The sequence below is a fragment of the Pelmatolapia mariae genome, linkage group LG16_19 (genome assembly GCF_036321145.2).
Source record: "Pelmatolapia mariae isolate MD_Pm_ZW linkage group LG16_19, Pm_UMD_F_2, whole genome shotgun sequence".
Taxonomy (NCBI): Eukaryota; Metazoa; Chordata; class Actinopteri; order Cichliformes; family Cichlidae; genus Pelmatolapia; species Pelmatolapia mariae.
In genome coordinates, this window is record NC_086241.1 from 20,685,224 (window position 1) to 20,711,879 (window position 26,656).

The 26,656-nt window shown below is 40.4% G+C and overlaps 1 protein-coding gene and 1 long non-coding RNA gene across 3 annotated transcripts; one reads left to right on the top strand and one right to left on the bottom strand.

The window, feature by feature from the left end:
- Positions 1 to 50: 50 nt before the first annotated feature.
- On the bottom strand, positions 51 to 17,308 carry appb (amyloid beta (A4) precursor protein b). 2 transcript variants are annotated; one of them, XM_063498852.1, is made up of 18 exons: positions 17,109 to 17,308; positions 11,882 to 12,049; positions 11,656 to 11,785; positions 11,439 to 11,551; positions 10,992 to 11,182; positions 10,692 to 10,912; positions 10,338 to 10,505; positions 8,191 to 8,324; positions 8,012 to 8,086; positions 7,001 to 7,159; positions 6,675 to 6,803; positions 6,476 to 6,575; positions 4,699 to 4,766; positions 4,267 to 4,405; positions 4,113 to 4,166; positions 2,291 to 2,382; positions 2,055 to 2,201; positions 51 to 1,977 (listed from the first exon to the last, which is right to left on the bottom strand). In XM_063498852.1, the coding sequence occupies exons 1-18, from the start codon at positions 17,166 to 17,168 to the stop codon at positions 1,876 to 1,878; spliced, it is 2,250 nt and encodes a 749-aa protein (XP_063354922.1). In that variant the 5' UTR covers positions 17,169 to 17,308; the 3' UTR covers positions 51 to 1,875. The 2 variants fall into 2 exon arrangements, with proteins under 2 accessions (XP_063354922.1, XP_063354923.1); XM_063498853.1 differs by lacking the exon at positions 10,338 to 10,505 and having other exon boundaries at positions 17,109 to 17,306.
- A 176-nt stretch (positions 17,309 to 17,484) lies between these two features.
- Positions 17,485 to 25,375, top strand: LOC134645428 (uncharacterized). Its single transcript, XR_010573959.1, has 5 exons — positions 17,485 to 17,836; positions 23,054 to 23,377; positions 23,459 to 23,725; positions 23,889 to 24,017; positions 24,188 to 25,375. It is a non-coding gene; the product is annotated as an uncharacterized LOC134645428 (long non-coding RNA).
- Positions 25,376 to 26,656: the final 1,281 nt, after the last annotated feature.

The following is a 26,656-nucleotide window of genomic DNA, read 5'->3' on the forward strand; positions in this document are numbered from 1 at the left end:
GTGTGAGAAGTTTCTCTTTTCAAGACTCACATTGACAGACACCCAAATGCTTCTATGTACATTCAAAATTTTATTGATGGTATAGTGAGTGTAGAAAGCTTTTTCTAAGCAAATGGTTCATTTAACTACACACAGAGAAAGGTCACTGAATCAATGAGCAGAGGGACAAAGAGTTTGTTTCATCACTAGGCTCCAAAGATGCCCAGAGTGAGCATCAATACAAATTGAAACATTTACCTGATTAAGAGCTTCAGTCAGTGTCTATCCACGTGTGGGTGCAATGTGCAGGCGATATGTGTTGTATCTCTCATAGAAATGCACAATATGTCACATTCATGGTTAATAATTTAGAGAGGGCCATGTGTCTGTGACATGTGGCAAATTGTTTCCTCTTCATAAGTTGTTACAGATTCGACAGGAGCTGAAATATTGAGCACAGGACAAACAGAAGCGCTGTACACGTATACACAGGTGATGTAGAAAAATAGAACGTGACATTTGGTGGAGGAATGTGTGCAGAGAGGAGAAAATGTCTGATCTCCCCACGCCCAAACAGTCCTATTTATGAAATGCTCACGTACGACGTCCCAAAGTGCCGCAATGTACAATATTGCTGACACAGCAAGAAGGAGAGGATAAACATGAGGGATGGGGAAGGGGGGTTGGGAAAGAAAAGACTGGAAGTGGGAATGGAAGTGAAGGAAGGTGTCGTCATCTGAATTATTTACAGCAAAGACAGCGGAATGATAGGCTTTCATAAAAACTTTCCATCTTAAAAGGTTTGAACCTCGAGCCTCTTTCTAATAAAAATCCAAAGTGCAGCGACAGTTGGCATCAGAGACTGTAACAGCAATATTTGGTGGCAATAATCAAAACTCCCAAAAATGACAAGAGTGCATAGAACGCAAACAAGTAACACAATCATCTTCCTTTCGGATACTATTACACTTCATATATTACATACATAGAGCTTTTTTTTCTGCCCATGCAGCTAACACAACAGTGAAGCATGGAGATGAGCAATAAAGAGCCAAGATTCAGTTAAAGCAAGTCTGTGACGACAAAGCAGACCGGATTCTGAATACTCGTTTTTTTCTTCATGTCACAAAGAAGACACCAGAAATGTACAATCCTTCTAAAATATCTAGGGAGAGGACCCCCCCCTTCCCCTCCCCCTCCTCGTCCTGAGGACCTCCACATACAGTATACTTTTAATCAGTCATCAATATTGCCATGCACTACATATACTTACAGCTAATCTCTGTCTTAATATATTACACGTTAAAAAAAAAATTAAATGTTTTTTTCCTGCTTTTACATATTTTTGATTGTATATATTTATGCATTTTTTTTCTCCATTTTTTTCTCATTTTTTGAAAAATAAACCTGAAACACTATATTCGTGCGACGGGTCGCTCTGAGAGCTCTCGTCAGGCCGGTTTGAGGAGCAGTGAGGGAGTAATTGGTAAATTACAAGTTTCGGCTGTGGGTGTCTTACTGCCGTGATGTCGTATAAACAGTCGACGGGGGTTTTTCCAGTACAAATGCTATGAGAACTCTAGGGGCTGACTGAAATGTGCAGGTGTAACAGGGTACCTTTGTCTAACCGGGCTGCTGGGTAATGTTTAGCTCTGTACAATGAAGGGATTTAAGGAGGCTTTGTTCCATATCAGTTTTCTTTGGCCCAAACCCCTGACAAAAATTTCTCCTTTCCTTACTTTCAAAGACACAAACCAGGCTATGCAGTCATCCTCGCACCCTTCACCTCCTCCTGAACAGGGCACTGAAGGTGCTGGGGTTGAGGGCAAAGGAGCTGAATAGAACAGAGCGCAGGCCGACATTGTGGGGGTTGAGAAAATGTTGTTGTGCAGCTCTTTAGTTCTGCATCTGCTCGAAGAATTTGTAGGTGGGATTCTCGTAGCCGTTCTGCTGCATCTTGGCCAGGTGACGCTCCTCTGGTGTCACAGCTGCATCCACCTTTGGACAAGAGGAGGAGGAGTTACTAACACGCGAACCGCGTTTGATCTATGAGCACAAACTGGTGAGCCTTTTACCTCGATCACGCCGTGGTGAATTGAAGTGTACTGTTTCTTCCTCAGCATCACCAAGGTAATGACGATGACTGTTGCTATGACCACCCCACCAACCATTAGCCCGATAATGGCGCCTTTATTGGATCCAGCGTCATTAGCGAAAAACACCTGACATTAAAGAAAATAATAATATTAAGTCAGTCATAAATCCCTGAAGGAGATGATATTTGATGACTGGGTTTGCTGGGTTTTCCTACCAGTTTTTCATGATAAACTTCATATCCAGCACTCTGCCTCTCTTCAGTCTCCATCCGCACTTCTGGCATCTCCTCCGGCTTCAGGGCAGACACTGAAACCACAGAATCAATCACCCAAATTAATCCCAGAAATCGAGCACATGGATTTCTGCATCTCTCCTAAAACGCAGAGAAACAGAAAATCATTTGCACCCACAGCCATCAGGCCTTTTAATTCTCATCCAAATAGCAGATGAGCTATTTAAGACATATGAATTTCCCTCTGAGATCAAAAAGAAAAAAAGATTCTTATCCTTAGTCTTATAGGAAATGACGCAGTAGAAAGAAATTTAGTGGTGAAATAAAACCCCAAACTGTCCTTTAATACACAAACAGCGGGAGGAGGTGATTTCATTTGACACTGTGGATTCTTGTAAAGTCCTCAGAGTGCGTGGGATTATTTACCTCCGTATTAATCTATCAAGTAGTTGAACAATTTTTGGTGGATCAAAGGACACTTAAAAGAGTCTAATCGAAACCCAGGAGCCAACTACATCTCAAATGAATCTCGAAGCTGGATATAGACCTGCCTTGTCATTTTGAGATGTTTTTATTTGGCATAAGCGTCAACTGCTATTATCCAATTATAATCATTAATCCTTCACACACAGCAACTGATAGAAAACTGGCGTGCAATTCAGATACAAATCATTTACAGGAAAGGATTACAACAGCTTTGTGCAGATGTTGCAACACTTTGATATGGACATATGCACACCACTTATTATTGTAACATTGTAGAGTATTTCAATCACTTTACTGCCCAGTATCTTTTTTGTGTGTTTAGTGTTATGAGAACAAACTCAAGAACATGTGTGCAGTAAGACTGCAAAACCACAATCAACACCACAGCATGCGAGTCACGGTCTACTGTACCTCACCCTCTTTATGGGAAATATGAGTTACTACCATAATGTCAGGAGTAAAGGGTACCACCTTTTTTTAAATTCCTCAGATATTCTCACCTCATGATCACACCATCATTAGGTGTGAGTCTCCTGTCACACTGTGGTGCTCTGATTCTTGGTGATGATGTCGCTGCCGTTATGGAGCTCACTTATGTTTATGTATGAGACGCCTGTTAATGTCTTCTCTATCAAACACTAAATGTTTTTTTCCAAAAGGATCATAAATTCTACAACCTAATATTAAAGAAAGCCTGAAAGCTTTAGTGGAATTATAAAGACTCAGGAAACTGTAATAACTTATTGCTGTCTTTCAGCTCTCCAACTAACAGTTTAAAATCATTCATTTAAGGTTCGCTTGAATTCTGCGGTCTCTGTCTTTTCGCTCCTGATGCTTTTAGACGCCACTCTTCTTCCTCCTCTCATTTCCCTCATCCCCAAACCAATCGTGCCAGAACGCTTCCCCCTCCTTTAGCCTGGTTCTGCCAGAGGTCTCTTCATCATGTGTGTCCTCACAGGGGATTCTCTCTAATATCGGAGGCTCTTTTTCATATAGTATAAAGCACCTTATAACAACTGTTGTTGAACTGGTGCTTATTAAATAATAGGAATTGAATGAAACTGAATATAGCCAGTGTTACATTATGTTCATAATCCCTGAGGTCTCTCTCTTCAGTCTCCTTCTCTCATCTGCTTAAGAGGAGCACAAGCTGCACCTGTGCAGCTCTGCTGTTTCAACTGACTCTTAGCATGAGGTCTGGCAAGTGCAATGTTAGAAACGACCTGAATTTTGAAACCTGTCCTTAATATGCAGTAAATGTATATGAGTGAGGATGTAAGTATGTACTTGTGTTTCCGTTTGGACTTCACATACATACCAGGTCGTGTGGGGAGTCCTCTGTCTGGAATTGGACGAGCATCGACGGGTTCAACTACAGAAATACAGCGTGTAACAAAAATATTCAATATCAAACCACATTTTTAAAAAGTTATTAAAATTCAATTTATGTCACAAAATTTAGTGTGTGTTACCATGGTTCTCTGTGTTGGGCTGATTGAAGCTCTCAGGGTGAATGAACCCCAGCCCATCCAGGCCAGGGTCCATAGGAGCCGAGCTGTAGGCCTGATCAGGCATCAGAGCGTCGTTGCCATAACTCACCCTGCCATCCATCTGCAAACACAGAGGAATGTTAATCAGGATACGTGGCGTGTGGGTGGCCTTTTTATTTATAACCCGATCAAATTATGTGGAAAAGATCACGAATAAAACCTCATTTAAACAGGCGCAGTATCACAACATCCTTTTCTTTGTTAATTGCCTTAATTACACTACATTCCCATCACGTCAGTGGTTACAGTGGCTTTGCTTCGTCATGTCAGTCTATGTGATTCCAATATTTATGCCAGAAAGACCACGTTCACACAGAACACTTTGCATTCATGAGTTGGTGCAACTTGACTCACCCGACCATCGCTCTGCAGTGAAGAGACTTGCTGAAACAGCTCCGCCTGAACTCGCTGCATTATAATTGCTACAAAGAAAAGGAACAAAATGAGAATGAGTCAGATGGCTAAGTGATGACAAATCTGAGGAAGGAATGTGGCGGTTAGAGAGAAAAACAAATCAAGGCTACACAATAGCCTAAAGTGGTGAAAGTAATCTTGGTGGAATGAAACGGCATTATCAGTGTTTCAGTGTCCTGTAATCAGTGGACTTCAAACACATGTTAAAAGCATCGCTTTAATTCATACTACAGGGAGTTAAAGGGTACTTAATAAGTGTGATTTGGATGGTTGTTGCATAACACAGATTGTATAATCTCAAGTTTTATATTTAATCAGGACAATAATCTCAGAATCTCTTTTTACATATGCTGCCCAAAGTAGCAGCACATACACAACAACAGTTAAGTACATGCAATTAGAAAATAAACATACATAAAAACAGAGAAACAACCAAAATTTATAAACTTCGTTGTCAATAAAAAATGAATACCTCAGTAAAAGTAACTGTCTAATGCTGGAAACAAAGGTAAGAATACTCAGGCGAAACATTTGCACCCGAGGAATTTAAAAATTGCCTTAAATTCATGAAGTTAGACCAGTCCCTCAAGTTTTAGTTGATTCTCGCTTATTTCAGGAGGAAATTCCAAATTCCACATGACCCTTTGGGACAGGTAGAGGGAACGAATCTTGGGACCTTGGGGCCTAAAAGACAAGCTTCCCACACTTTTTTTGATGAACGCAATTACACTTGTTTTCTTAATAATGGCCAGAACTGGTCTGATTCGATGTGTAGCCATCTGTAGTGGACTACAACGGTGAAACAGGGGAACTGAAAAAACCTGATGAAAGATTTATTTATTTTATTATCTGACTTTTTCACTCCATTTTATGAGCTGAGAGTCTGTCCGTTGAATATTACTGTCAGTGTGGCTGGACTTATGCTTTGCCCTACATGAATGTTGAAAGGCATATTCACATTTCTGCCATTGTCAAATACAGGCTTTTGCAGTTACATATAATCTGTAGGAGTTGGTACACACCTCATGCTGTAACTGGCATATCTACATGAGATCTCCTCTGCTTCATCTTTCTTGCTTAAAACCCAAATCAAAACTAAGCTTTCAGTCTTTCAGTGAACCACACTCGCCTTTATTTCTTTTTAATATTACATTCTGTTCCAGCATGGTCCGTTTGACCCACTAAGCACTGGTCTCTGCCTGAACAGCATGCCTTAGGAACGAATTGAGAAAGACTTTCTCCCAGCAGGTAAACTGTCCCCTCAAACAAACCAAACAAACAAAAACAAAAAAACCCAAACAAAACACATAAAATTCAAGTGAAAAACTTTAGTCATCGGCTTTCACAACAATTAAACAAACATGCTATTATGTGCCAAGTAAGACAAGTGCTGACAGGTGGAAGGTTTTCCCCATTCTGAAGGCAACAAAACAGCCATTTAATAGGACTGTCAAAATAATGCCTTTATGTCTGCTGAGCACTTGTAACCTTGCTGAGTGAGCAATCGCGTTTAGCATGTGAATAAAACAACAAGAATACTTTCACAGATTTCGCAACCTATGACCTAATTTTAATACCAACTGCCTAAAACTAGTGAGGCACTGGAGGCTACAAATGCCATTTGGATGAATTCTCAGTAATAGATGTTTCGGGGATTTACTGTGACGAGTGTCCTCAACCTTTGACTTTTAAGAATAAGATGTGAATAAACACATACCGACTTGGTTTTGGATCTCATTTGCCACACTTGGCACCTTGTAGAGCAGACCCAATGACTGATTCATCCTCTCATCAATCACACGAAGATGAGTCAAAACCTGGAGATGAGAAAAAAAGCCCACTTTGTGATTTTGTCCATTTTAAAAGCCGTAACTTATTTTTATGATGCTCAAAGACTGACTGTTTGATCCAGATACCTGAGGGCGGATCTGAGCAGCCTTCTTGGGATCGACTGTGCGGACGTGCTCATAATGCTTCAGCGTGTGCTGCCTGTCCTTCTGCTCTGCACGGATGTACTTTTTCAGCAGGCTCAAAACCTGACGGGACTGGTGGTGGCACAGGGTTATGTAATAAGTGGAATTGTAACACGTTGGATACACTTCTTAAACATGTGCGTCTTGATGATAAACAACCTCAAGAGACATTGACCGAAACTGTTTGGCACCAATTTAGAGTAATAAATCAATGTAGCGGCGCTCCCTGTTATTAGGATGTTGTTAGGTGTGTGGGGACATACGCGTACCCGTGGAGGATTGGCCTGCAGGGCGCTTAGGTAATTTTCGAGAGCCCGGCGTCGGCGGCTGTTCAGCAGAGCTTCCACCCGGGCCATGTGGGTTTCCACCAGCTGCTGTCTCTCCCCCGCTGCCTCCTGCTCCAAAGCCTCCACCTTTATCTGGAAGTGCTGCAGATACAGTACATTTTACACAGTCAGTATATGAACAAATACCCACACTGCAATACGGTAGAAACACGTGTTTGGAAAGAAGATATCTGCCTTATTTCCACCATTAAATACAATGATACATTTTCTACCTCAGGCCTGACAGATATATTGGCTAACCAGTATCACAGGCTGATATTGGCCATTATCATTTATTTATCTGAAATGTATTCTACAGGGTTAAAAATACTGATGACCTCCAGTAGCATTGGAGGTCGTCAGCCTCCTAGGAGATGCGCCTTTGGTTTGAAAATCCTAGATGACTTCCTTCTTGAGTTATCACATTTACAAGATTTTCAGTAGACTTGACATGTGGACCTTGAGGTCAAGTATTTTAGTAGATGCACATATGGTATCAATTTTACAATTTTACGTTGCCTCATTCTTGAATTGTCTTGTTCATAAACTTTGCTGCTCGCCCAGCCACCCATCCGGATGACGACAACACCCCATCGTCCTTTTACTGCGTAGGAAGTGTAGGATGAACCCCTCACTGACCCTTTTCAGAATATCAGTTGACACATCGTCAATTACATTTATTAAATCTTATTTTTATCTCCCTGTCGCAAACTCCATGGACATTTAAATCCATTCAATTAATTAGGGTTAATTAAGATATAATAACTCACCTAACTGGCTTTAAATGTAATCTCTCTTTTAAATGCACCCGTAACCAAGAAACTCTAAATTTTATTTCTCTGAAACTTTTGCCAAATTTGTCCATGATAATATAAATCTCAGTTATGTATGTATGTAATGTAACTCTTTTTGGCAATTAGACATTAACAGCAGACACTGTGGCATGATTCCTACCTGGATGACTGCTTTCTTGTCTGCACGAGGCAATTTCTTGGCCTGCCTCTCAGCCTCCTCCCACTCCTTCATAACCTGAAGTGTCAGATTGAAAGAAAAAGCAAAACGTTTAAGCTTCTGTCACGGTCTACATCACATTGAGAGGAATGCTTACGATAAGAAAACACACAAACACACACCTGGGACATCTTTTCACGGTGTTTGGCCTCCAGGCTTTCTTTGGCCTTCTGGAAGTCTGTGTGTTCGCTGTCGTCACCAGGTGATTCCAGGTAGCGATCCACAGCGTCTGGAGGACTGGGGGCCATTGTTGGTACTGGATGAGAGTACGGGGAGACGGGAATTAAACACAGAACAGTTGAAAGCAAACTGAGGCGCAGAACAGAGATAGACAGATGTTTAAATGCAGGAAAAACACTGAAATCGGTCGGCTGGAAACCCACAATGCATTCAGTTATAAACGATTCCACTTGTTTGATGAAAGGGTGGGTTAAGAACTTGAGAGATTAGGTACACACAGAAAATTAATGGAAATTCAATGTAAATATTTACATAAGAGATAAGCAGGATTTCAGGGGACAGAAAATGAAGTGTTTTCCACAGTTTTTGTGCATTTGTGTGTCTGCTGAATGTGGGACCATGGAGATAAGGACTGCTGAGTCAGGATGAGGGCAGACTGTATCGCTGATGAGTTCGCTGTGAGGAAACGGCAAACCAGCTTAAAACTTAAAAGCGTGCATTCCCTTTTTCCACACACACCACCAACACACTCATCTGGTTAAGACACACTGATGGAATCTTCACTACTACAGAGCTGCAGGCACAAATTTTTTATTTTTTTACAAACACACACTGCAGTGAGAAGCATGCAGACACACACGGGTATAGAAACGCATGCAGACACAAGGTGACATTCACCGTTGAGTCTTCACGCTGTTATGACGGCGGTGCTGGTTAGAAATGATTCAATGAGTGATTAAATGGTTTGGAGGTGAACGACTGTGTCATGGCCACTCTGCGCCATAGAAACTCTCCCGCTGGCCAGTAGGATTTAAAAAAACAAAACAAAACAAAACAAAAAACACTGCTGGCACTGAGTCACACACTAATAAATCTGCAGTTTATCTTAATGTAATCCCTCGTTTATCATTCTAATTAAGCAGAATTAACCCTGTTTTAATAATTTGCTTAAACCCACAGTGTCCAGAGGTTTCAGGGAGTAATCAGCCCATTTAAATAATTAAATTAATTGTTATCACATTGATGTGGGTTTGACATATAAGGGAGTTCTCATAAAGAGGTATCTGAATTGCAAAGAAGCAGTGAAAACAGATCTGTGAAGCCTGCTAACATGTTAACAATATTACTAATATAATGTTAAAGTCACTTTTCAATGCAAATTAGTTTGATTTGTAGTATTTCACACATTAAAACTAACTAGGAAATTAGGATTTCAAAAAATCTACATGCCACATTATCTGTTGTTAACATCAGCATGGCTGTATTTGAACATCGAGCTACCACAGGGTGAGTACACTATTGTGCAAGCTACACCTGTTAAGAGCACAAGAATGTTATTGAAAATTATGTAAACATTTCTGCTGCACTTTCTTAGCCAAAAACCCCATATGTGTTTGTTTAACACTGTGTTTGAACCGCATGTGCTACAGTGAAATCTGTAACAAAGTGTAACCCTTAGGACATTATTTATCTTTGCCCTTAATGGTACCTTTGTTTTTTTGTAGAGACTTCAAACAAAGTCCAGTTTTTAACTTTAACCCGAATACCGTCATCTCATCATATCTTAGTGTAAAAGTCATCAGGCCTGCTCTATCTCTCTGTTTAAGCCTGTTAGCCAAGCATCAGCCAACTCGCCTCTGGCAGCAGCTTAATGTGAATAGAGTTAGGGGCTTTTCTCTTTTTACCTAAAAAACAAAATGAGCAATATTCCCCAGACTGTCAGCAGTTATTTGGTACACTGTATGTGTGCCACAGATTTTTCTCCTCAGGTAGAACTAACAATGATTTGGTCCTTTTGAACTAGGTTTGCTCACAGCCTTGTAATGTTGTGGCCCTCTTTTTTTTTTCTTGTGTCTACTTTTGCTTTCCAATTCAAAAATACAGTTTCTATCTTGATGGAAAAATGATGAAATGAATGAAACTACAGCCAGTTGTCAGTGCTCTGAAAGGTTAACAGGCCTCAGACGGTAAGGTCAGTGAGAGACAGAAAGACCGAGCAAGCCAGAGAAACAGTCTGCAGCAGCCTGAGGACAGGAATCAGGCTCCTGATGTGGACACTTCAGGTTGTAGCTTCAGTCCCGGGACTTACACGAGCTGCTGCAGACAGCGAGGCAGTACTCCTCCGACTCAAAGTTATTCCTGTTGCCCCCACAGCCCCCAAACAAGAAGGGGGCGCAGCGGCCCGTCTCAGGCACGAAGTACCAACGCTCCAGCATGGCGTGACATGGGCCTGACTCAGCACGAGCCCAACACACCGCTGAGACATGCACACATAGGCAAATTAAACGTGAATACAAAAGGTGATGTTTGGAATTTTATGGGAGACAGAAGTAACTCAACATAGTGACACATGATGGAAATCAAACCATAAACAAAAAAACAAACAAAGAAACAAAAAAACTTAAGGAGAGTGAGAAGAGGGCAGAACTGCTTCATTTCTCACCTCTAACGACCTCTTCAACTGACTCAGTGGTGGTGGTTGTCGTTGTTGTCATGGCGATGTTAGCGTTGGGCTCATCGCCATCTCGGTCATCCGTCATATCGACTTCCTCGTCATCTTCCTCTTCATCTCCGTTGTCATCCCTTTCAAAAGTCTCCACCTCTTCGTCCACATCCTCGTCATCCTCCCTGGCGGCCAGCTGTATGTCCGTTGGGCGGGTCATGCTGCGGTCAGAACAGTTGGTTCAGCCTTTGTATCGACAGGCGTGCACAGAAACGAGTCACAGTCCACGTGTGATCGTACCTGTTATCAGAGTATTCGCTCTCAGCTCCGCCCCACCACACATCGGATTCCTCTCCCTGAAGCTGTGCGCTGTCTGACTCCCGTTCAGCCCAGGCTGGGCAGCACACAAACTCCACCCCTCGAAAACGGTCTATACCACATGGCAGCAGCATTCCGTAGTCGTGGAGATTCATGGAGCGGTCTCCGCAGTACTAATTTTAACAGCACACGGCATCCAAAATCAAACACCATAATGTTCAATCGGTTTAATCCTTATGAGAGCTAATCGCGGCAAACCCAGAAACCTGAACTATGGCTTACTGAATATAAACGACACAGAAAAGGACAAGAATAACTCAGAAGAAAGTGCCAGGGAAGGCTGACAGCACTGAGTCATACAGTGGCGCTACCACAGAACCAGAAGGACAATGAGGGAAGCAAACAGACACAAAAAGACACCATCCTCACCTCTTTGGCTACAGTGTGCCAGTACAGGTGGCTCTCGCATTGATCCATACGCTCCTGGTGCAGAAACTTACACTTGTCGGGAACGAGCAGGGCGTCGCTCACAAACTCTCCTACTGCAACAGAAATACACCTTTTTAAATTTGCATGTATTGTACACTTTTAAAGATGCAACCATGCATAAACACACTCAGTAACAAAAGCACTAAAAAAAGCTCACCCAGACAGCGGTGTGGCACCACGATATGTGCATGACTGCGGCATTGCCTGCGGTCCTTCCTGCACCAGTTGGAGATGCTGACAGGCTGGTTGGCCTCCACAACATTTGTAATCTGCAGCTCTGGGTACACCTGTGCAAACATGGGAGATTTGAATTTTATTACTGCAATACTTCATACCTCTCTCTCTCTCTCTCTCTGCAGAGCTGTTTTACTCGGTTGAAATACCTCCTGGCAGTACTGCAGGATGCCTTCCTTGGTGTCAATGCAGCTCTTGGTACCAGAAGGGTCGGACTCCCATTTGCCGCTCTGCACATTGATGTGCATGTTGAGCTTCCCGCAGAACATGGCCACCTGGGGCTCGGTTAGCAAACCCACCGAGTCATCATCCGGCACCTGGACAGAGAAAAAGTATAAAAACAGAACAATAATGAAAAGTGCCTAAAGTATAGCTTATCCATAAATATCTCATCATGCAGCTTATATGTACCAAGTTCCTCTGAAGTAATTCTACTGCATACTTCAAATATAAAGTAGTGAGATTAGTAAGTCATAAAGATGAATGCTTTTAAATTCCTCAACAATACTACTGCCATAGAACTAGCGAAAAATCCACAGTTTTATCCCTTTGAGCCAAGATGTCAGATAGTCTCTGTTGTAGGTACAGGACAGCACATTTTCTGTTTTCTTAATCTGTCTGTCAAGTCTGGCTTTACTCCATTAGTTAAAGTACAATGGGAGTGTTCAGAAGGGGAAAATAAAAGTAATCTACAAGGTATTAAATTCTAGCTATGAAAAAAAAAAACACAAGGTATAAATAATGTCTTTCCAGAGAACCGGGTTTGGCAGTCGTTTTAATAGGATACTGCTATCAGCATATTTTTCCCTCCTTTTTGTTTGCGACACAATTGGTGGAAGTCTCGATGTGTTTTCGCCTTTGTGGGGCCTTGATTTTCTGGCAGATAACACAAAAAAGCTGACGGTGCACACTGACAAAACGCTAGCCTCCGAGGCATCTGTTGCAAATTATTAAATGACTAATTCAGACATTATGATGCGTTTGCCTGCGAATAACAGCACATAATTAGACTCCTGTGAATATGCATGTCATAACCCATTGTTTCTAGTAGCTGGTCTGCCTGGTCTGCATTATGTTACCCAATTACTCACTTATTTATATTTCTAATTACATCTTTTTCAAATCTGGGAGCGGGGGGCACACAGCAGCACACTAGAAGTGATTTGTGTGTGCGTGTGTCGCAGATTACAGAATATGACAGTTGGCATATCACCTGAGGATGCGTGTGTGGTTTAACATCATTCCACTCATAGCTGTTCACCCTATATACTAGGTGGGTGTCTCGCTCCAAATATCTGTAGCATCAATACTAACGCTGGCACTAGTATTGGATCCATACTAGCGCGATAGGATCGATACTTTGTTTCTACCCTCCGAGTTCAGTATACAGCCCACTGAATTGTGTTAAAAAATATTTTCTTTTGGAAATGTAAGAATAAAGCTCAAATATGCATTTTAAAAAATGTCTGAACCTTTTTGTGTTGACTGTCACATTTACTTTATTCCAGTTTATTGCACGTTTAAACAACAGAAGTTGACCCAAAGCGCTTCAGAGAGGGGCAGATGTGCATTCCAGGTCTCACCCCAAAAAGCAGTCTCAAAATACATGAAAAGCTGAAAGATGTGAAAATCATGATTTAGTGGTCATCAAAATGTGTTCAAAACCCTTCTTGTGTCCTCTGTAGTTAAACCTAGTTTTTACCAACTAGGTCTAATCTCTAAGGCCAAGCCATACTTACCACGTGAGGATCTTGAAAAACATATCCATGCCTTTGTCACATCTAGATTAGACTACTGCAACTCCCTATACACTGGTCTCCAATCTGCCCTTCTACATAGACTGCAACTTTCTCAAAATGCTGTGGCACACCTCTTAACCGGAACTGGTAGGCTTGAGTCTATTACCCCAATTCTCTTTGACCTACAATGGCTTCCCATTAAATATCGCATTGCTTTTAAAATCTTATTGCTTACTTTTAAAATCATAAATAATATCGCGCCTAGCTATCTTACTGATCTTCTCAGCCTCTATATTCCTAGGAGAGAACTGAGATCATCAGACCAATTGCTCTTGGTGCAACCTAGGTCACAGCTGAAGACCAGAGGTGACCATGCTTTCACTCCAGTTGCACCTAACCTCTGGAACAATCTCCCACAAGCTATTTGCGCGTCTGATTCGATCCAGACTTTTAAATCTCAATTGAAAACGTATCTATTTGGTTTAGCCTTCCTGGCTATCTAGAGTACGCTTCTTGTAAGTGTACTCTCATGGAACCCCTTTTCTTCTGTTTTGTTGAACAATGTTTTGTATTGATTTTACCTTTGAAGTTTTATTTTGATATCTGCTTACCTTGTATGCTTGAATAATCAATGCTTTCTACCTGCTAGCTTATTTGCATTTGTATTTTAAGATAAGATAAGATAAGATGACCTTTATTAGTCCCACACGTGGGAAATTTGTTTTGTCACAGCAGGAAGTGGACAGTGCAAAAGTTATGAAGGACAATTAGAATAAAATAAAATAAGAATAAATACAGTACACAACTGTACAGAATAGAATAAAAATAGAATACTATATACAGTAGAATAAAATAGAATAAAATATACAATAGGATAAAAATAGAATACAAATGCTATATACAACAGAGTGAAAAATACAACGGTGCCAGAAAGATTATTTTGCTACTACTTTTACTGGATTTTGTGAAGCACTTTGGTGTACCTCTGATTTTAAATTTGCCATACACATAAAATTGTATTGTATTGTACTGTATTGTATAATTTGCAGATTGATGATGCTTTAGATCATAAAGCAACCTCTTCTCGACGAGAAGCCGGGGCTTGGGAGAGCCCAAATTGTCCTGCACAGACGTTTGCTGCCGGATACTCGATGGTCATTGCGTTGTGTGTCTGGCGACACTCTCAATGGAGGACATTGAACGACATCTACCAATTCAGAACCACGATAACAGAGTTCTGGCTGACTGGAGCTGGCTTGTACCTGGCTTATCGAAGAACAAGAAGCGGCAACAGCTGTTAAAAATCCCATAAGGCTGGCCGACATGATAGATGATGGGCAGGGCTACTCAGTACTCAGACTGTGTTTATTGAACGCAACATGGATAAGATCTTGGAGAAGCTCATGGCTCTGCAATATGGATAAGATCTTGAGGTGACACTGCAACGGGAATTGAGAGACCTGGTGGCCAGTGACAGACATTAGACCAACTGCAAAATTGGATGTAGTTTGTTCGCACTAACCAAAACAACTAGCATCTCACCTCATTCGGCCCCCTAGGGCGCCAGCTGGACGCTCAAGGCAAAAGCTGACGGGAATAACAAAATTCTCCCTTAAATAACAAAACTGTTGTTGTGACTGTCTCACCCCTCCATCAAGGCCACCCGCATTGACCAAAGATTGTGGACTTTTGCCTAACGGAGTGAAGGGCGACTTTCTCTCGGCTGAACACGGAAAACACACGCACACACACTGACACAGACCTACACTCCCCCCTTCTCAAACTGATTTCCTGTTGGAGCTCAGTCTGGGGGGAGTTCTCCTCGTCTTTCCTCATGTTGTTCGGTTCCGGGTCGCTGCTCGTGCGGTCGACCGGCCAGTCAGCTGAGCAGTTTTGCATTCTTCAACATCATGCTGCTCTGTTGTATCTTAATTGCCCCTTGGGGATAAATAAAGTCTCTCTGACTCTGATAAATCATGACACACTGCCTTCCCTGGTTAAAAGTATAGGCAATACTGGCCCTTCATTTACTTGGTATCACATTGATATCAAATTTGCGTTATCACAGCACTACCATATACTCCATTACTTATTTATGTGTTTCAAAGTGACACTGCCTGTTTTCATATTTAAGCCTCAGCCAGTTTTTCATGAAGCCGCATGTTACTAGTAAACCAATCCAAGATTACCCTAAAATAACTTTCCGTATTTTGGTGCTGCAGGGCTTGTATATCCTTTTCACATTACGACAAAAAACAAACAAACAATAAAACAAAAAGAGAGAAAGCGAAATCACTACAGCATAATAGGTTTGTGGGTGCTGGGATAAACTAAACTGGCAAGAGAGTAAAACAATCCTCTGTATGCTTACCGTGACAACCCTCGTGGAAAATTATAATCTCTATATCGCTGGAGGCTTGGTGCGTAAAAGGCAGCACAATGCTGATTTCAACGTTACAAAACAAATGCAGCTCAAATGTCACGACAGACACGGGTATGGTGTCGATAGTGTGTACCGCATAATTTTGCTGTGGAGACATTTTCACTGCACCACACACAGGGGCTGGTGAGCCTGCAGTGTGAAAAACAACCCCCTTCGCCGTGAATGTAACGTGACAATGAGGAAAAATGCACTAATTGATTTACAGGTGCCCATTCATCCTTTTTTCCAGCTGTCCTGGGCAACATATTCCTCTGTGGTCCATCAGAGGAACACCAAGCTGCAGGCGCCATCTTGCTTGTGTGTGAAACTAATAAGGCTGCATTCTTTTTCCATTCTCCTCAGCAGTTTCACCGCCCCGCAGCTCCGCTGGACCAGGCGGCCCAGCGCCACATTAGCTACGCTATATAAAAATAAATAAATAAAAGCACCATAGGCTGGTGTCACCGGACACAGCTGGATTATTTACACACATGATAAACCCTTCTTGTTTTTCTAGAAGGGTACTGGGTTTAAATCCGTCCAGGTATTTAACAGTGGACCTGACATTTACAGCTGTTGTCATTTTCTAGAAAAAAGCTAGCCACCGTTAGCTCCCTACACCCTTCTCGGTGCTATAACCCGGCGAAAAGCGTAGCAGTTAAACTGTTAATACTTTTCTTAAAGTAAAATCAAACATTAATGAGTAGTAGAAGAATGGAAAAAAAACACTCCGTGAGTAATAACATCCGACATGACAGGGTCAATACCAACCACTGACATCTAACGGTAGGCCGCGGTAGCATTGCTGACATTCCTGGTTTGGTGGTTTATTTTGCGCAGCGACTCTGTGTGTGTACACTGCAGGTCTGCGATTAAGGTGGATTCACAGGGCATATTTTCACCTCTGTTAAAAACAGAGGGCATCCATTTATAGGATTAAAGGCAGCGTGGGCCGCTCACAAGCCCTTACATCGCGTTATCTTTGGCAGCAGCACCTTCTAATAGCTCTTATGTCATCCATTAGCAGCCACGCCGTGTTGTTATGACTCCATCTAATCTGCATATGTTATTTTTTAATAGTCGTTATGAAGATTTAACACGGCGTGTGTATGGAGAGGGGGTGTCGGGGTTAGTGTTTGACAGCCACGGTGGCATAACAGTCCGGCCCAGGTAACGGTTAGCCGCCACAGGCTGCGGTTTCTCCGCTAAACTCACCTCGGATGAAAGCGTCAAGGTCGCCACGAGTAACAGCAGAAACGCCGCGTGCTCCCCCATACCGTCCTCCCGGTGTCCAGCAGCGCCGTTATGTTCACGATTTGTCCGTTTGCACAAAGAGAAATGTCGAAATATGCGTCGACGCAGTGGCGGATGCTATTGTCCCGATCCTGCTGATCCCTCTCTGTGTCCAGCTCCCGGTGACGGCGCGAGGCTGGAGGATGTGTTTGGATTGGTGGGAGCGGGCGGAGGGAGCGTGTGTGTGTGCGCGCGCGCTTACATGTCATTGAGAACATTTACAATAACAACTACAACATCACCCATTTCAAATAAGATTGTGTTGCATACATTTATGCTGCAAGTCTCTAGTGTCCAAACCCACGAGTGTTTTAATATTCTTTGTCCTCAGTAGGTGGCGAGACTTTCGCCGCGTTAGTTATTGATTTCCTTTTATAGGCGTAGTGTGACGGTATTCCGGAGAGGACTTACTTTCATTTCCCAATAACACGAGGTCTAAGTGGAGTGGTTTGGGTCGAGGCGCACACAAGTTACAGAGCTCTCGAAAATGTAGCATCAGAAAGTGTTGTCAGAAGGAGCAGATTAGGACAGCAGACTAACACAGATTATCAATCGCACTCTGGGAAGTACAGATTACCTCTAGCAGCAGTCCACCCGTGGAGGAATTATGCGTTTTTTCCTGCTCTCCGCGTTTTTTGTGGTGTCCGCAGGTAAGTCTTCATGCCAATCAAATCATTTAAATGCAAAGATATTTATGTCGTTCTCTTTTCATAAAAAGGGTACACATCAGAAATGCAAGTGTTGATTCTTCAATGTTAGAAAATCAGCACTACTTAGTGTTACATTTATAACGCTAAGACCGGTGTAGAAATATTATTGGCACTGCTCAGTGTTAATCAATTAAGTAGGTCAGTCAATCTTCAACTTCAAAAGTGTTGATTTAACACAAAAAATCTTCACGGTGTTTCTTGAGTGTTAATTCTGCATTGTATTTGCTGTAAATGCTTAAAAGACCTTCATCTGTTAAGCGGTTGTCCGTTCCCAGGTCACACTTTCATGTCAGCTTTTAACACAAAAGCAAACTCTTGAACTTAAGAAGTTAAGACTTAATGCTAGTCGTGAGTTTTATGCTTCCCTCCCTGTTTCAGCTCATAGCTGGGTTCCCTTGACCCCTCTTGGAGGTATTCAGCAGCACACTCCCAGTTTGCTTGTATATTCTGAGCCTTGTTGCATCAACCCAAAGTCCACTAAGACATCTTTGGTCAAGATGTTATGTTATGATTTTTCTTACAAACACAGCACGGTGTATTTAACATTTTTTCAGTATTTGTCACACTGTACATTTTTTAAAAAGTGTTGTGCTGTTATGCTTAGATTTGTTTCACTTCTTTTGGGAATGCTGATTTGCTTTTGGGGTTATCTTTGTATGACACACACTTATGTTATTATGAACACCCAAACACTTTGTCAGTTGAGACTTATTCATGGGTGGAGCAATTCTAGTCACACTTACAATGATACTGAAAAATTTGATCTTGGATACCATATGAAGGTTACTTTAGCAGAAAAATTTACTTACTTGTTAACTGCACATGAAAAGCTATTAATATGCTAAAAAGATTGTGTTTGTGTATAGATGGAACTCAGATGGAGCTGGGACAGGGGTTTTAGTGCTCCACATGTTTGCTTTATGTGCAAAGATCCCCAGTTTGATTGCAGGAGCTCACTCTTGGCAGCCTGGATCAGAAAATCCAGTGAAGAATTTGTGCCAAATCAAACACAGATTCATCCGCCTGGGGAGTAGCCAAAAGTACTAATGTGTGACCTAGATGAAGTTAAGACCACATTCAATGAGTAACCAAATCATAAATAGTTTAAACAATTCAATTACATGTTCTGCTACAGCAATTAAAAATACCACAGTGTAAGAGCTGTTTGCAAAGCTGTTCTTTTATAATCAAAACTGGATTAAAAAAGCTCGCACACATTTTTTTTGTACACACATTATTACCTTATGAAAACTACATCATACAACTTCTAATAGTCTTATTAAGACAGTTACATAATCATGAAATTTTCGCACAGCTCTTACCTAATAATCAGAAAGGTGAAACACTTGCGTGGGTAGAAATGCAAAGCAATAAAATTTGTAGTGTGTAACATCCTAAAAGACGTATCAAAGTCAGTTCAACCTTGACTCATTCACCCAGTTTCCCAGACGTGGATTAAAGCTAATCCTGAACTAAAAGACTAAAAGAGCTCCATCGCAAAACATTTCTAGTCCATGCCTTATCTGTGAAACTGAAGTTTTAAGACTCATGAAAGCTTTAGCTCTCCCTTTATGAAAGACATTGCAAACGTTTTTTTTAATTTTTTTTTTTATCATACTTTTAGCTATGAGCTAAAGTGGGAGTAACTATAGGGCTGCTGTGGCAAAGTCTATTAGATTACTTAAGGTTCACATCTTTTAACACTCATAAAAGTTACAGTTTGTTTTCCTTTTTAGCAGTGAATGTTTATAGAAAGTTTTTCCACTAATGTCTCGTGATTGGAAGTGTGTTCTTCTTCAACCGTAAACCACTGTTAAAACAGCCTAGGGTGTTAAAACAACAAGGTCGAGTTCAGGTCTAACCTGTATAGGAAGGCAGTCATTTGTGTTTAGTTCTTTCATTTTATTATTTGTTTTAATTCAGTTTGTATAAGATTAAACAATCAATAATAAAAATCAAATTATGTGTTAAATATGGTACAATTACATGTAGTTATATATATATAAAACTCATACATTTTTAGTATTTAGTAATGACTAAACCTAATGCGAATCCTCAGAGATGCAATTTGAATGCACAAATATACATTTTCCAAAAAATCTTAAATCTTTCTCATCAGAATAAAGAAAGTCTTTGATTAAAAGAATTTGATTATTTATAGATACAGAAACAAACACGCCTACTTTGTAAAATCCAGTAAACAGTCACAGAAGACCTTTTCGTTTTAACTATTTTAGTTTATTGGAGATGACCTGAACTGTCAGGTCAGAGCTGTCTGTTTACACAGTCTGGTTATCATCAGCTCTTTCAGCTCTTTTCTTTCGATGTCTTTTCTTTATTCAATCTGAAGAAATGCAAACAAATTGAGGCTTAAATCTCTAACGAGGAGTGGTTGTGCAATCATGTCTTAGTTTCATGCCTAAACCAGAACATGTTGCTAAATTCCATGCTGCAATTGGCACAATGGAAGGGATTATAATTTGAATATAGAAGTATTTAGGCAGTTATCACAGGAAATGTAAAAGAATAACAGATGGAAAACATGAAACACACAAACAACTGTGCAGATATACTGCAGATTTATCAGAAAGTAAAACAAGAGTAACAAAAGCAAACAGTGAGTGTGTGGATGGTAAATAAAAATGTGGAGTTGCCGGATGGATTGTTTGAAATGTACAGTTGTGAAATATGATGATTAATATTTCACAGGGAGGAATGTACTCAGCTAAACATTACACAAGAACTAGATGAAAATAACTAGAGTAGCTTTAACTAGTAGTTACTTACTTAGTTCATTACACTCATTATAGCCTACATAAATATAACAAACCAGCTCTCTAGCGTAGGGCTCTCTCTAATGAAACAGGAACTGACAGCAAACTAATGGCATTGAATCAAACACAGTTGATATGAAATCACAACAAACTTTTATTTTACTTGAATTATTATGATTTACATAACTGAATAACTTATTTCCTGCATTCTTTCATTTATTCACTGTCTTTACAACACTCTTCAATGAAAGAAAACAATATAAAGATATGTTTCTTGTTCTCTTTATTGGTGTTATTTCTATTTTCCCCCAATGTTTCTGCCCAGATTTTTTAATATATGAAATACAGTCAGGTCCATAAATATTGGGACATCGACACAATTCTAACATTTTTGGCTCTATACAACACCACAATGGATTCCAAATGAAATGAACAAGATGTGCTTTAACTGCAGACTGTCAGCTTTTATTTGAGGGTATTTACATCCAAATCAGGTGAACAGTAAAGGAATTATGACAGTTTGTATATGTGCCTCCCACTTCTTAAGGGACCAAAAGTAATGGGACAATTGGCTTCTCAGCTGTTCCATGGCCAGGTGTGTGTTATTCCCTCATTACCCCAATTACAATGAACAAATAAAAGGTCCAGAGTTCATTTCAAGTGTGCTGTTTGCTTTTTGAACCTGTTGCTGTCAACTGCCAGGATGAGATCCAAAGAGCTGTCACTATCAGTGAAGCAAGCCATCATTAGGCTGAAAAAAACAAAACAAACCCATCAGAGAGATTGCAAAAACATCAGGCGTGGCCAGAACAACTGTTTAGAACATTCCCAAAAAGAAGGAACGCACTGGTGAGCTCAGCAACACTAAAAGACTAGGAAGATCACGGGACACAACTGTGGTGGATGACCAAAGAATCCTTTCCGTGGTGAAGAAAACACCCTTCACAACAGTTGGCCAGATCAAGAACACTCTCCAGGAGGTAGTTGTATGTGCGTCAGAGTCAACAATCAAGAGAAGACTCCACCAGTGTGAATACAGAGGGTTCACCACAAGATGTAAACCTTTGGTGAGCCCCAAAAACAGGCAGGCCAGATTAGAGTTTGCCAAATGACATCTGAAAAAGCCGTCGCAGTTCTGGAACATCCTATGGACAGATGAGACCAACATCAACTTGTACCAGAGTGATGGGAAGAGAAGAGTATGGAGAAGGAAAGGAACTACTCATGATCCTAAGCATACCACCTCATCAGTGAAGCATTGTGGTGGAAGTGTCATGGCGTGGGCATGTATGGCTGCCAGTGGAACTGGTTCTCTTGTATTTATTGATGATGTGACTGCTGACAAAAGCAGCACGATGAATTCTGAAGTGTTTCGGGCAATATTATCTGCTCATATTCAGACAAATGCTTCAAAACTCATTGGACGGCGCTTCACAGTGCAGATGGACAACGACCCAAAGCATACTGCAAAAGCAACCAAAGAGTTTTTGAAGGGAAAGAAGTGGACTGTTTTGCAATGGCCAAGTCAATAACCTGACCTGAATCCGATTGAGCATGTATTTCACTTGCTGAAGACAAAACTGAAGGGAAAATGCCCCAAGAACAAGCAGGAACTGAAGACTGTTGCAGTAGAGGCCTGGCAGAGCATCACCAGGGATGAAACCCGGCGTCTGGTGATGTCTATGTGTTCCAGACTTCAGGCTGTGATTGACTGTAAAGGATTTGCAACCAAGTATTAAAAAATGAATGTTTGATTTATGGTTCTTATTCTGTCCCATTACTTTTGGTCCCTCAAGAAGTGGGAGGCACATTTGCAAACTGTTGTAATTCCTACACCGTTCACCTGATTTGGATGTAAATACCCTCAAATAAAAGCTGACACTTTGCAGTTAAAGCATGTCTTGTTCGTTTCATTTGGAATCCATTGTGGTGGTGTATGGAGCCAAAAATGTTAGAATTGTGTCGATGTCCCAATATTTATGGACCTGACTGTAGATGCTTGCAAATAAAAGGTCGGCCACTTCAGAACACTTGACTTTGTGCTGTTTTTGTACTATTGATAAACCCAAATCACTGAATTGTGTTTTTATGATTACGCCAGGTCTTTTAGAAGATACAGCAAATCTTACATATAATGCACAGTGGGGAGTCACTGGTTGGATCCCCACGAGAAATACTTTCATCTGAAAATGACTCTAACAGCAGAGCTGTAAAGCCCACAAGTTGTTTCTCAATTTCTCTGTGATTATTGAACTTTTGTGAAGCAGCAAGTTCTGTCTTTTCCTAGTTTATCAAGTTTACTTTTGATAATTTAATGCAGCAGGAAAACTGACATTGTGATTCTGATAACTGGACTTATGATTGGTCATCTTTTCTGTTGCAGGTGAAGGCATTCCTGTCACTGTCAAAGGCTTTGAGAAAGACGATGTGCTCCTGCCATGTGATTGCCCTAAAAGAGATTTGAATAAGGAATTCAAATGGCAAGTGGAAGAAGATGAGAAGAGAGGGGCAAAATTGATCTTCAGATATAACGGGACCTCACATTTTAGAGGAAACCTGTCCCACCGATATGAAACATTTTTTCATAACGACAGCAGTAATTGTTCTATTCTATTAAAAAACATCACAAAAGAAGACCAGGGAAAATACAGTTGTCGTTTTTATTCTCCACCATACAGACGTTTTTTTGTGAATCTCACGCTTTGTGGTAAGTCGTACATTGTGATTACCAGCAATTTTTGAATATTCATGTAATTTCATTATTTTAACAAAAATCATCTCTCACCAGGGACACATATTTCTCAGCACAGGGAGACTCTTCCAAATGGTGGAGACGTTTACCAATGTGTTGTAAAGCTTGACTGCTACAAAGAGCCTAACATTCAGTGGACTTTGAACAATGGAAGGTGTCTGTCAAATTCAACCACGACTAACATCTCTACCACATACAGCCTGGATGAAGAAACTGGCCTCCACTATTCTCACAGTAGACTTGAGACTAAAGACAGCTTCCCCTCACAGCCTAAATGTGAACTCAGTCCTCTGTGCGAACCTGGTAATTATTAGTTTAAAATTTGGTATTTCAGCAAAGATGGATCTTAGGTGTTGCCTGGAATTTTATAATAAAAGTGCTGTGATATTAAATGCAAAGACAGTAACAGTTATGATACAGGTAACTATGGAACATTTCAATATATCAGTTTTTCTTTTTTTTCCAGAGAGTGAACCAATAATTTCAAATTCAGATACCAAGCCAAACCCCTATTTCAGGATATTATGTAAAGGGCTCCCCGTAGTGTTGGTGCTTGGATTTTTGCTGATTTGGTGCCGTCGTGGAACGTCTCACAGTGAGTTTCGTAACGCCACATTTACTGCATTACTGGTTAAACCAGAGTGACTCTGCTGCTCTTTCTGCACCTTTTTATAAGCCACTAACAGTTTTGCTAGTGTTTGTTGACATTTGGTTTTGTTACTGTGATTCTCCATTAATTTAATCTTTCATTTTCTCTTTGTTAAGGATTTATCAGGGATGAAGATGTGTAAAATGGGTGTAAAAGGGTGACTTCTCTCAGACGAGCTCCAAAGTGAAAATGGGAAAGTACTTTCTTCTGAGCCAAAGGAGGTGATTACTCACTGCTGATGCAATACTGGCTGTTTGCAAAATCTAGTTTTCATCTTTTGTTCCTGCTCATGGAAACTACATCTATTTTTGGAAGCTAAAGGAGGAGGAGACTATTCCATTCATCAGATTTTCTTGTCGAGAGTAAACTCTGAATTATATATACCAGATGCTAAGTGCCATATTTACATATTTTATATTACTACTTTATATGTACCATAACCAGTTTACTCAACATTATTCTGACATTGCTGCACTAATCGGTTATGGGCTTTATTTTCCCTAAATCTAATATTTGTACCAAAATATTTTCTCGTTGTTTATCTCAATGTACTTAAATACTAACTTGTTATGTATGAAATGTATATATTTTATTACCAAACTCAATTTTCTGTGTAAAGGCTTCTTTTCTTTGATGTCATGGAAAAATGTAATTTGTTCTTCTGTAACTGTCTTTTTGGTACATGGAGCACTGTGAATTATTTTTTAATACTTGTTTTTTTTTTTCACTTTTGTAAATAAGTAGGTTTAGGGTAATGTGTATAATGTATAGTTAATAGAAAAAAAACATTCAGGTGCCATGCAAGAAATAAGTAAATGATGTTGCTTAACTCAACTGTGAAACATCACTGTACTAAGTAGCCGTGCAGCTCTGGGCCTTTTTGGGGAATTAGGTCAGCAGCCTTGAAACTGCGATCGCAGTCAGGACAGTACGCCAAAATTTGAAGAATGGAGAAGTGTAATGAAATGTGAATGTGTGGCCTTTTTCAGCACCAAAAAGAAAAGTGTATAAAAAAGAGTCAAACAAACATTTTGGTCTTGTTTTTTACAAAGCTGTTGAGAATGTTTGTTTCTGTTTAACACCCTGTATCCTGATATTGTAACGTATGATTTTTAATGTCAATTCTAACATGTTTAATAACCACATACAATAAGGTTAAAGCATTGTTCACACAATACTGACAATAGAAACTGAGTGTGATTTACATCCACACAATCTACCCAAGATCTGGTCAGATATTTTCCAACACCTTTCTATATTTTTCAAGATTGATTTGTAAAATGGAATTCAGCAATAAAGTTTTTTTTTAAACTGCATGATGGGTAACTTTTATGTCCTTTTAAGAGTTTTCATTTCTCTTTTTTCTCTTTAATGAACACAAGCACACCACATGCTTCAAGAAGAACATAGATCCTGTTTTTTTTGTCTGGTGTAGCACACTTTCAGAGTATCATCATCATCATCATCATCGTTTATTTGTATAGCACTTTAAGAACACACGAGGCAGACCAAAGTGCTGAACAACAGATCAAAACAACTACCAAATTAAAAATACCATAAAATCATTACATACAATAAAATAAATAAGAAGGTGTCAGTTTCCTACAGAGTTAAAAGCCAGGGAATAAAAATAGGTTTTCAATCTGGACTTAAAGACCTGCACTGATGACGCTTGTCTAATTTGGAGGGGAAGGTTATTCCAGAGCATCGGAGCCGCAATTGAAAAAGCTCGGTCTCCTATGCATTTCAGCCGCGACTTAGGGACCGACAGCAACAGCTGCTCAGCTGAACGGAGCGAGCGAGGAGGAACATGTGGCTTCAGCAAATCAGATAAGTAGACAGGAGCCAGACCATTTAAAGATTTAAAAACCAATTAAAGGACTTTAAAACGAACCCTAAATTCAATGGGAAGCCAATGCAAGGAAGCCAGAACCGGAGTGATGTGATCGAATTTCCTACTACCGGTTAAAAATCGTGCTGCCGCATTTTGCACTAACTGCACTAACAGAGTACTCCATCACATGAAAGTCCTGCATGCAAAACTGCAGTATCAACTGAAAATTGTTCTAGTTGTGACAAAGAAACATCATGCAGTGGAGGTCTGCTGTAGCTAATGTACAGTCATGTGACACACAGTCCCATCAGGACATAAAAAAAAAAAGATATGGTTCTAAAATAAAGTAAATAAAAATTCACATATTACACAGTGTCGTTTTTAAGTACACACTATGATTCAAAAGATTGTATAACCAGTTTATCATTGTGATTTTATCAGTCTCTCACATCATGAAGAAATATTTGACTGTCTGTTTGTTGTACATTGTTTCCATTCATTGAGGTTTGCAGGGAGTCATTCGTGCATGGCTCTTTTGAGGTCCTGCCACAGCCAGTGAGTCGAGATGAGGGCTGAACCTTCGACTGAGCCATTACAACATCTTTATTCTTTTCTTTTTAAGCCACTCATTACTAGATTTGCTCTTGTGTTTGATATCATTGTCCTGTTGCATGATCTAGTGTCTGCCAAGCTTTATCTATCAGACAGATGACCTCACATTTGACTCTAGAATCATTTTATATATGGAAGA

Bases quoted from the DNA above. Each gene is read 5' to 3' on its own strand.
- appb (XM_063498852.1), bottom strand. From the start codon at position 17,168: ATGGGGGAGCACGCGGCGTTTCTGCTGTTACTCGTGGCGACCTTGACG. The intron at 12,050-17,108 runs GTGAGTTTAGCG...TTCTCTGTCCAG, and splicing joins CCTTGACGCTTTCATCCGAG to GTGCCGGATGATGACTCGGT. The intron at 4,767-6,475 runs GTATGTGTTTAT...TTTTCTTTGTAG, and splicing joins TGAGATCCAAAACCAAGTCG to CAATTATAATGCAGCGAGTT.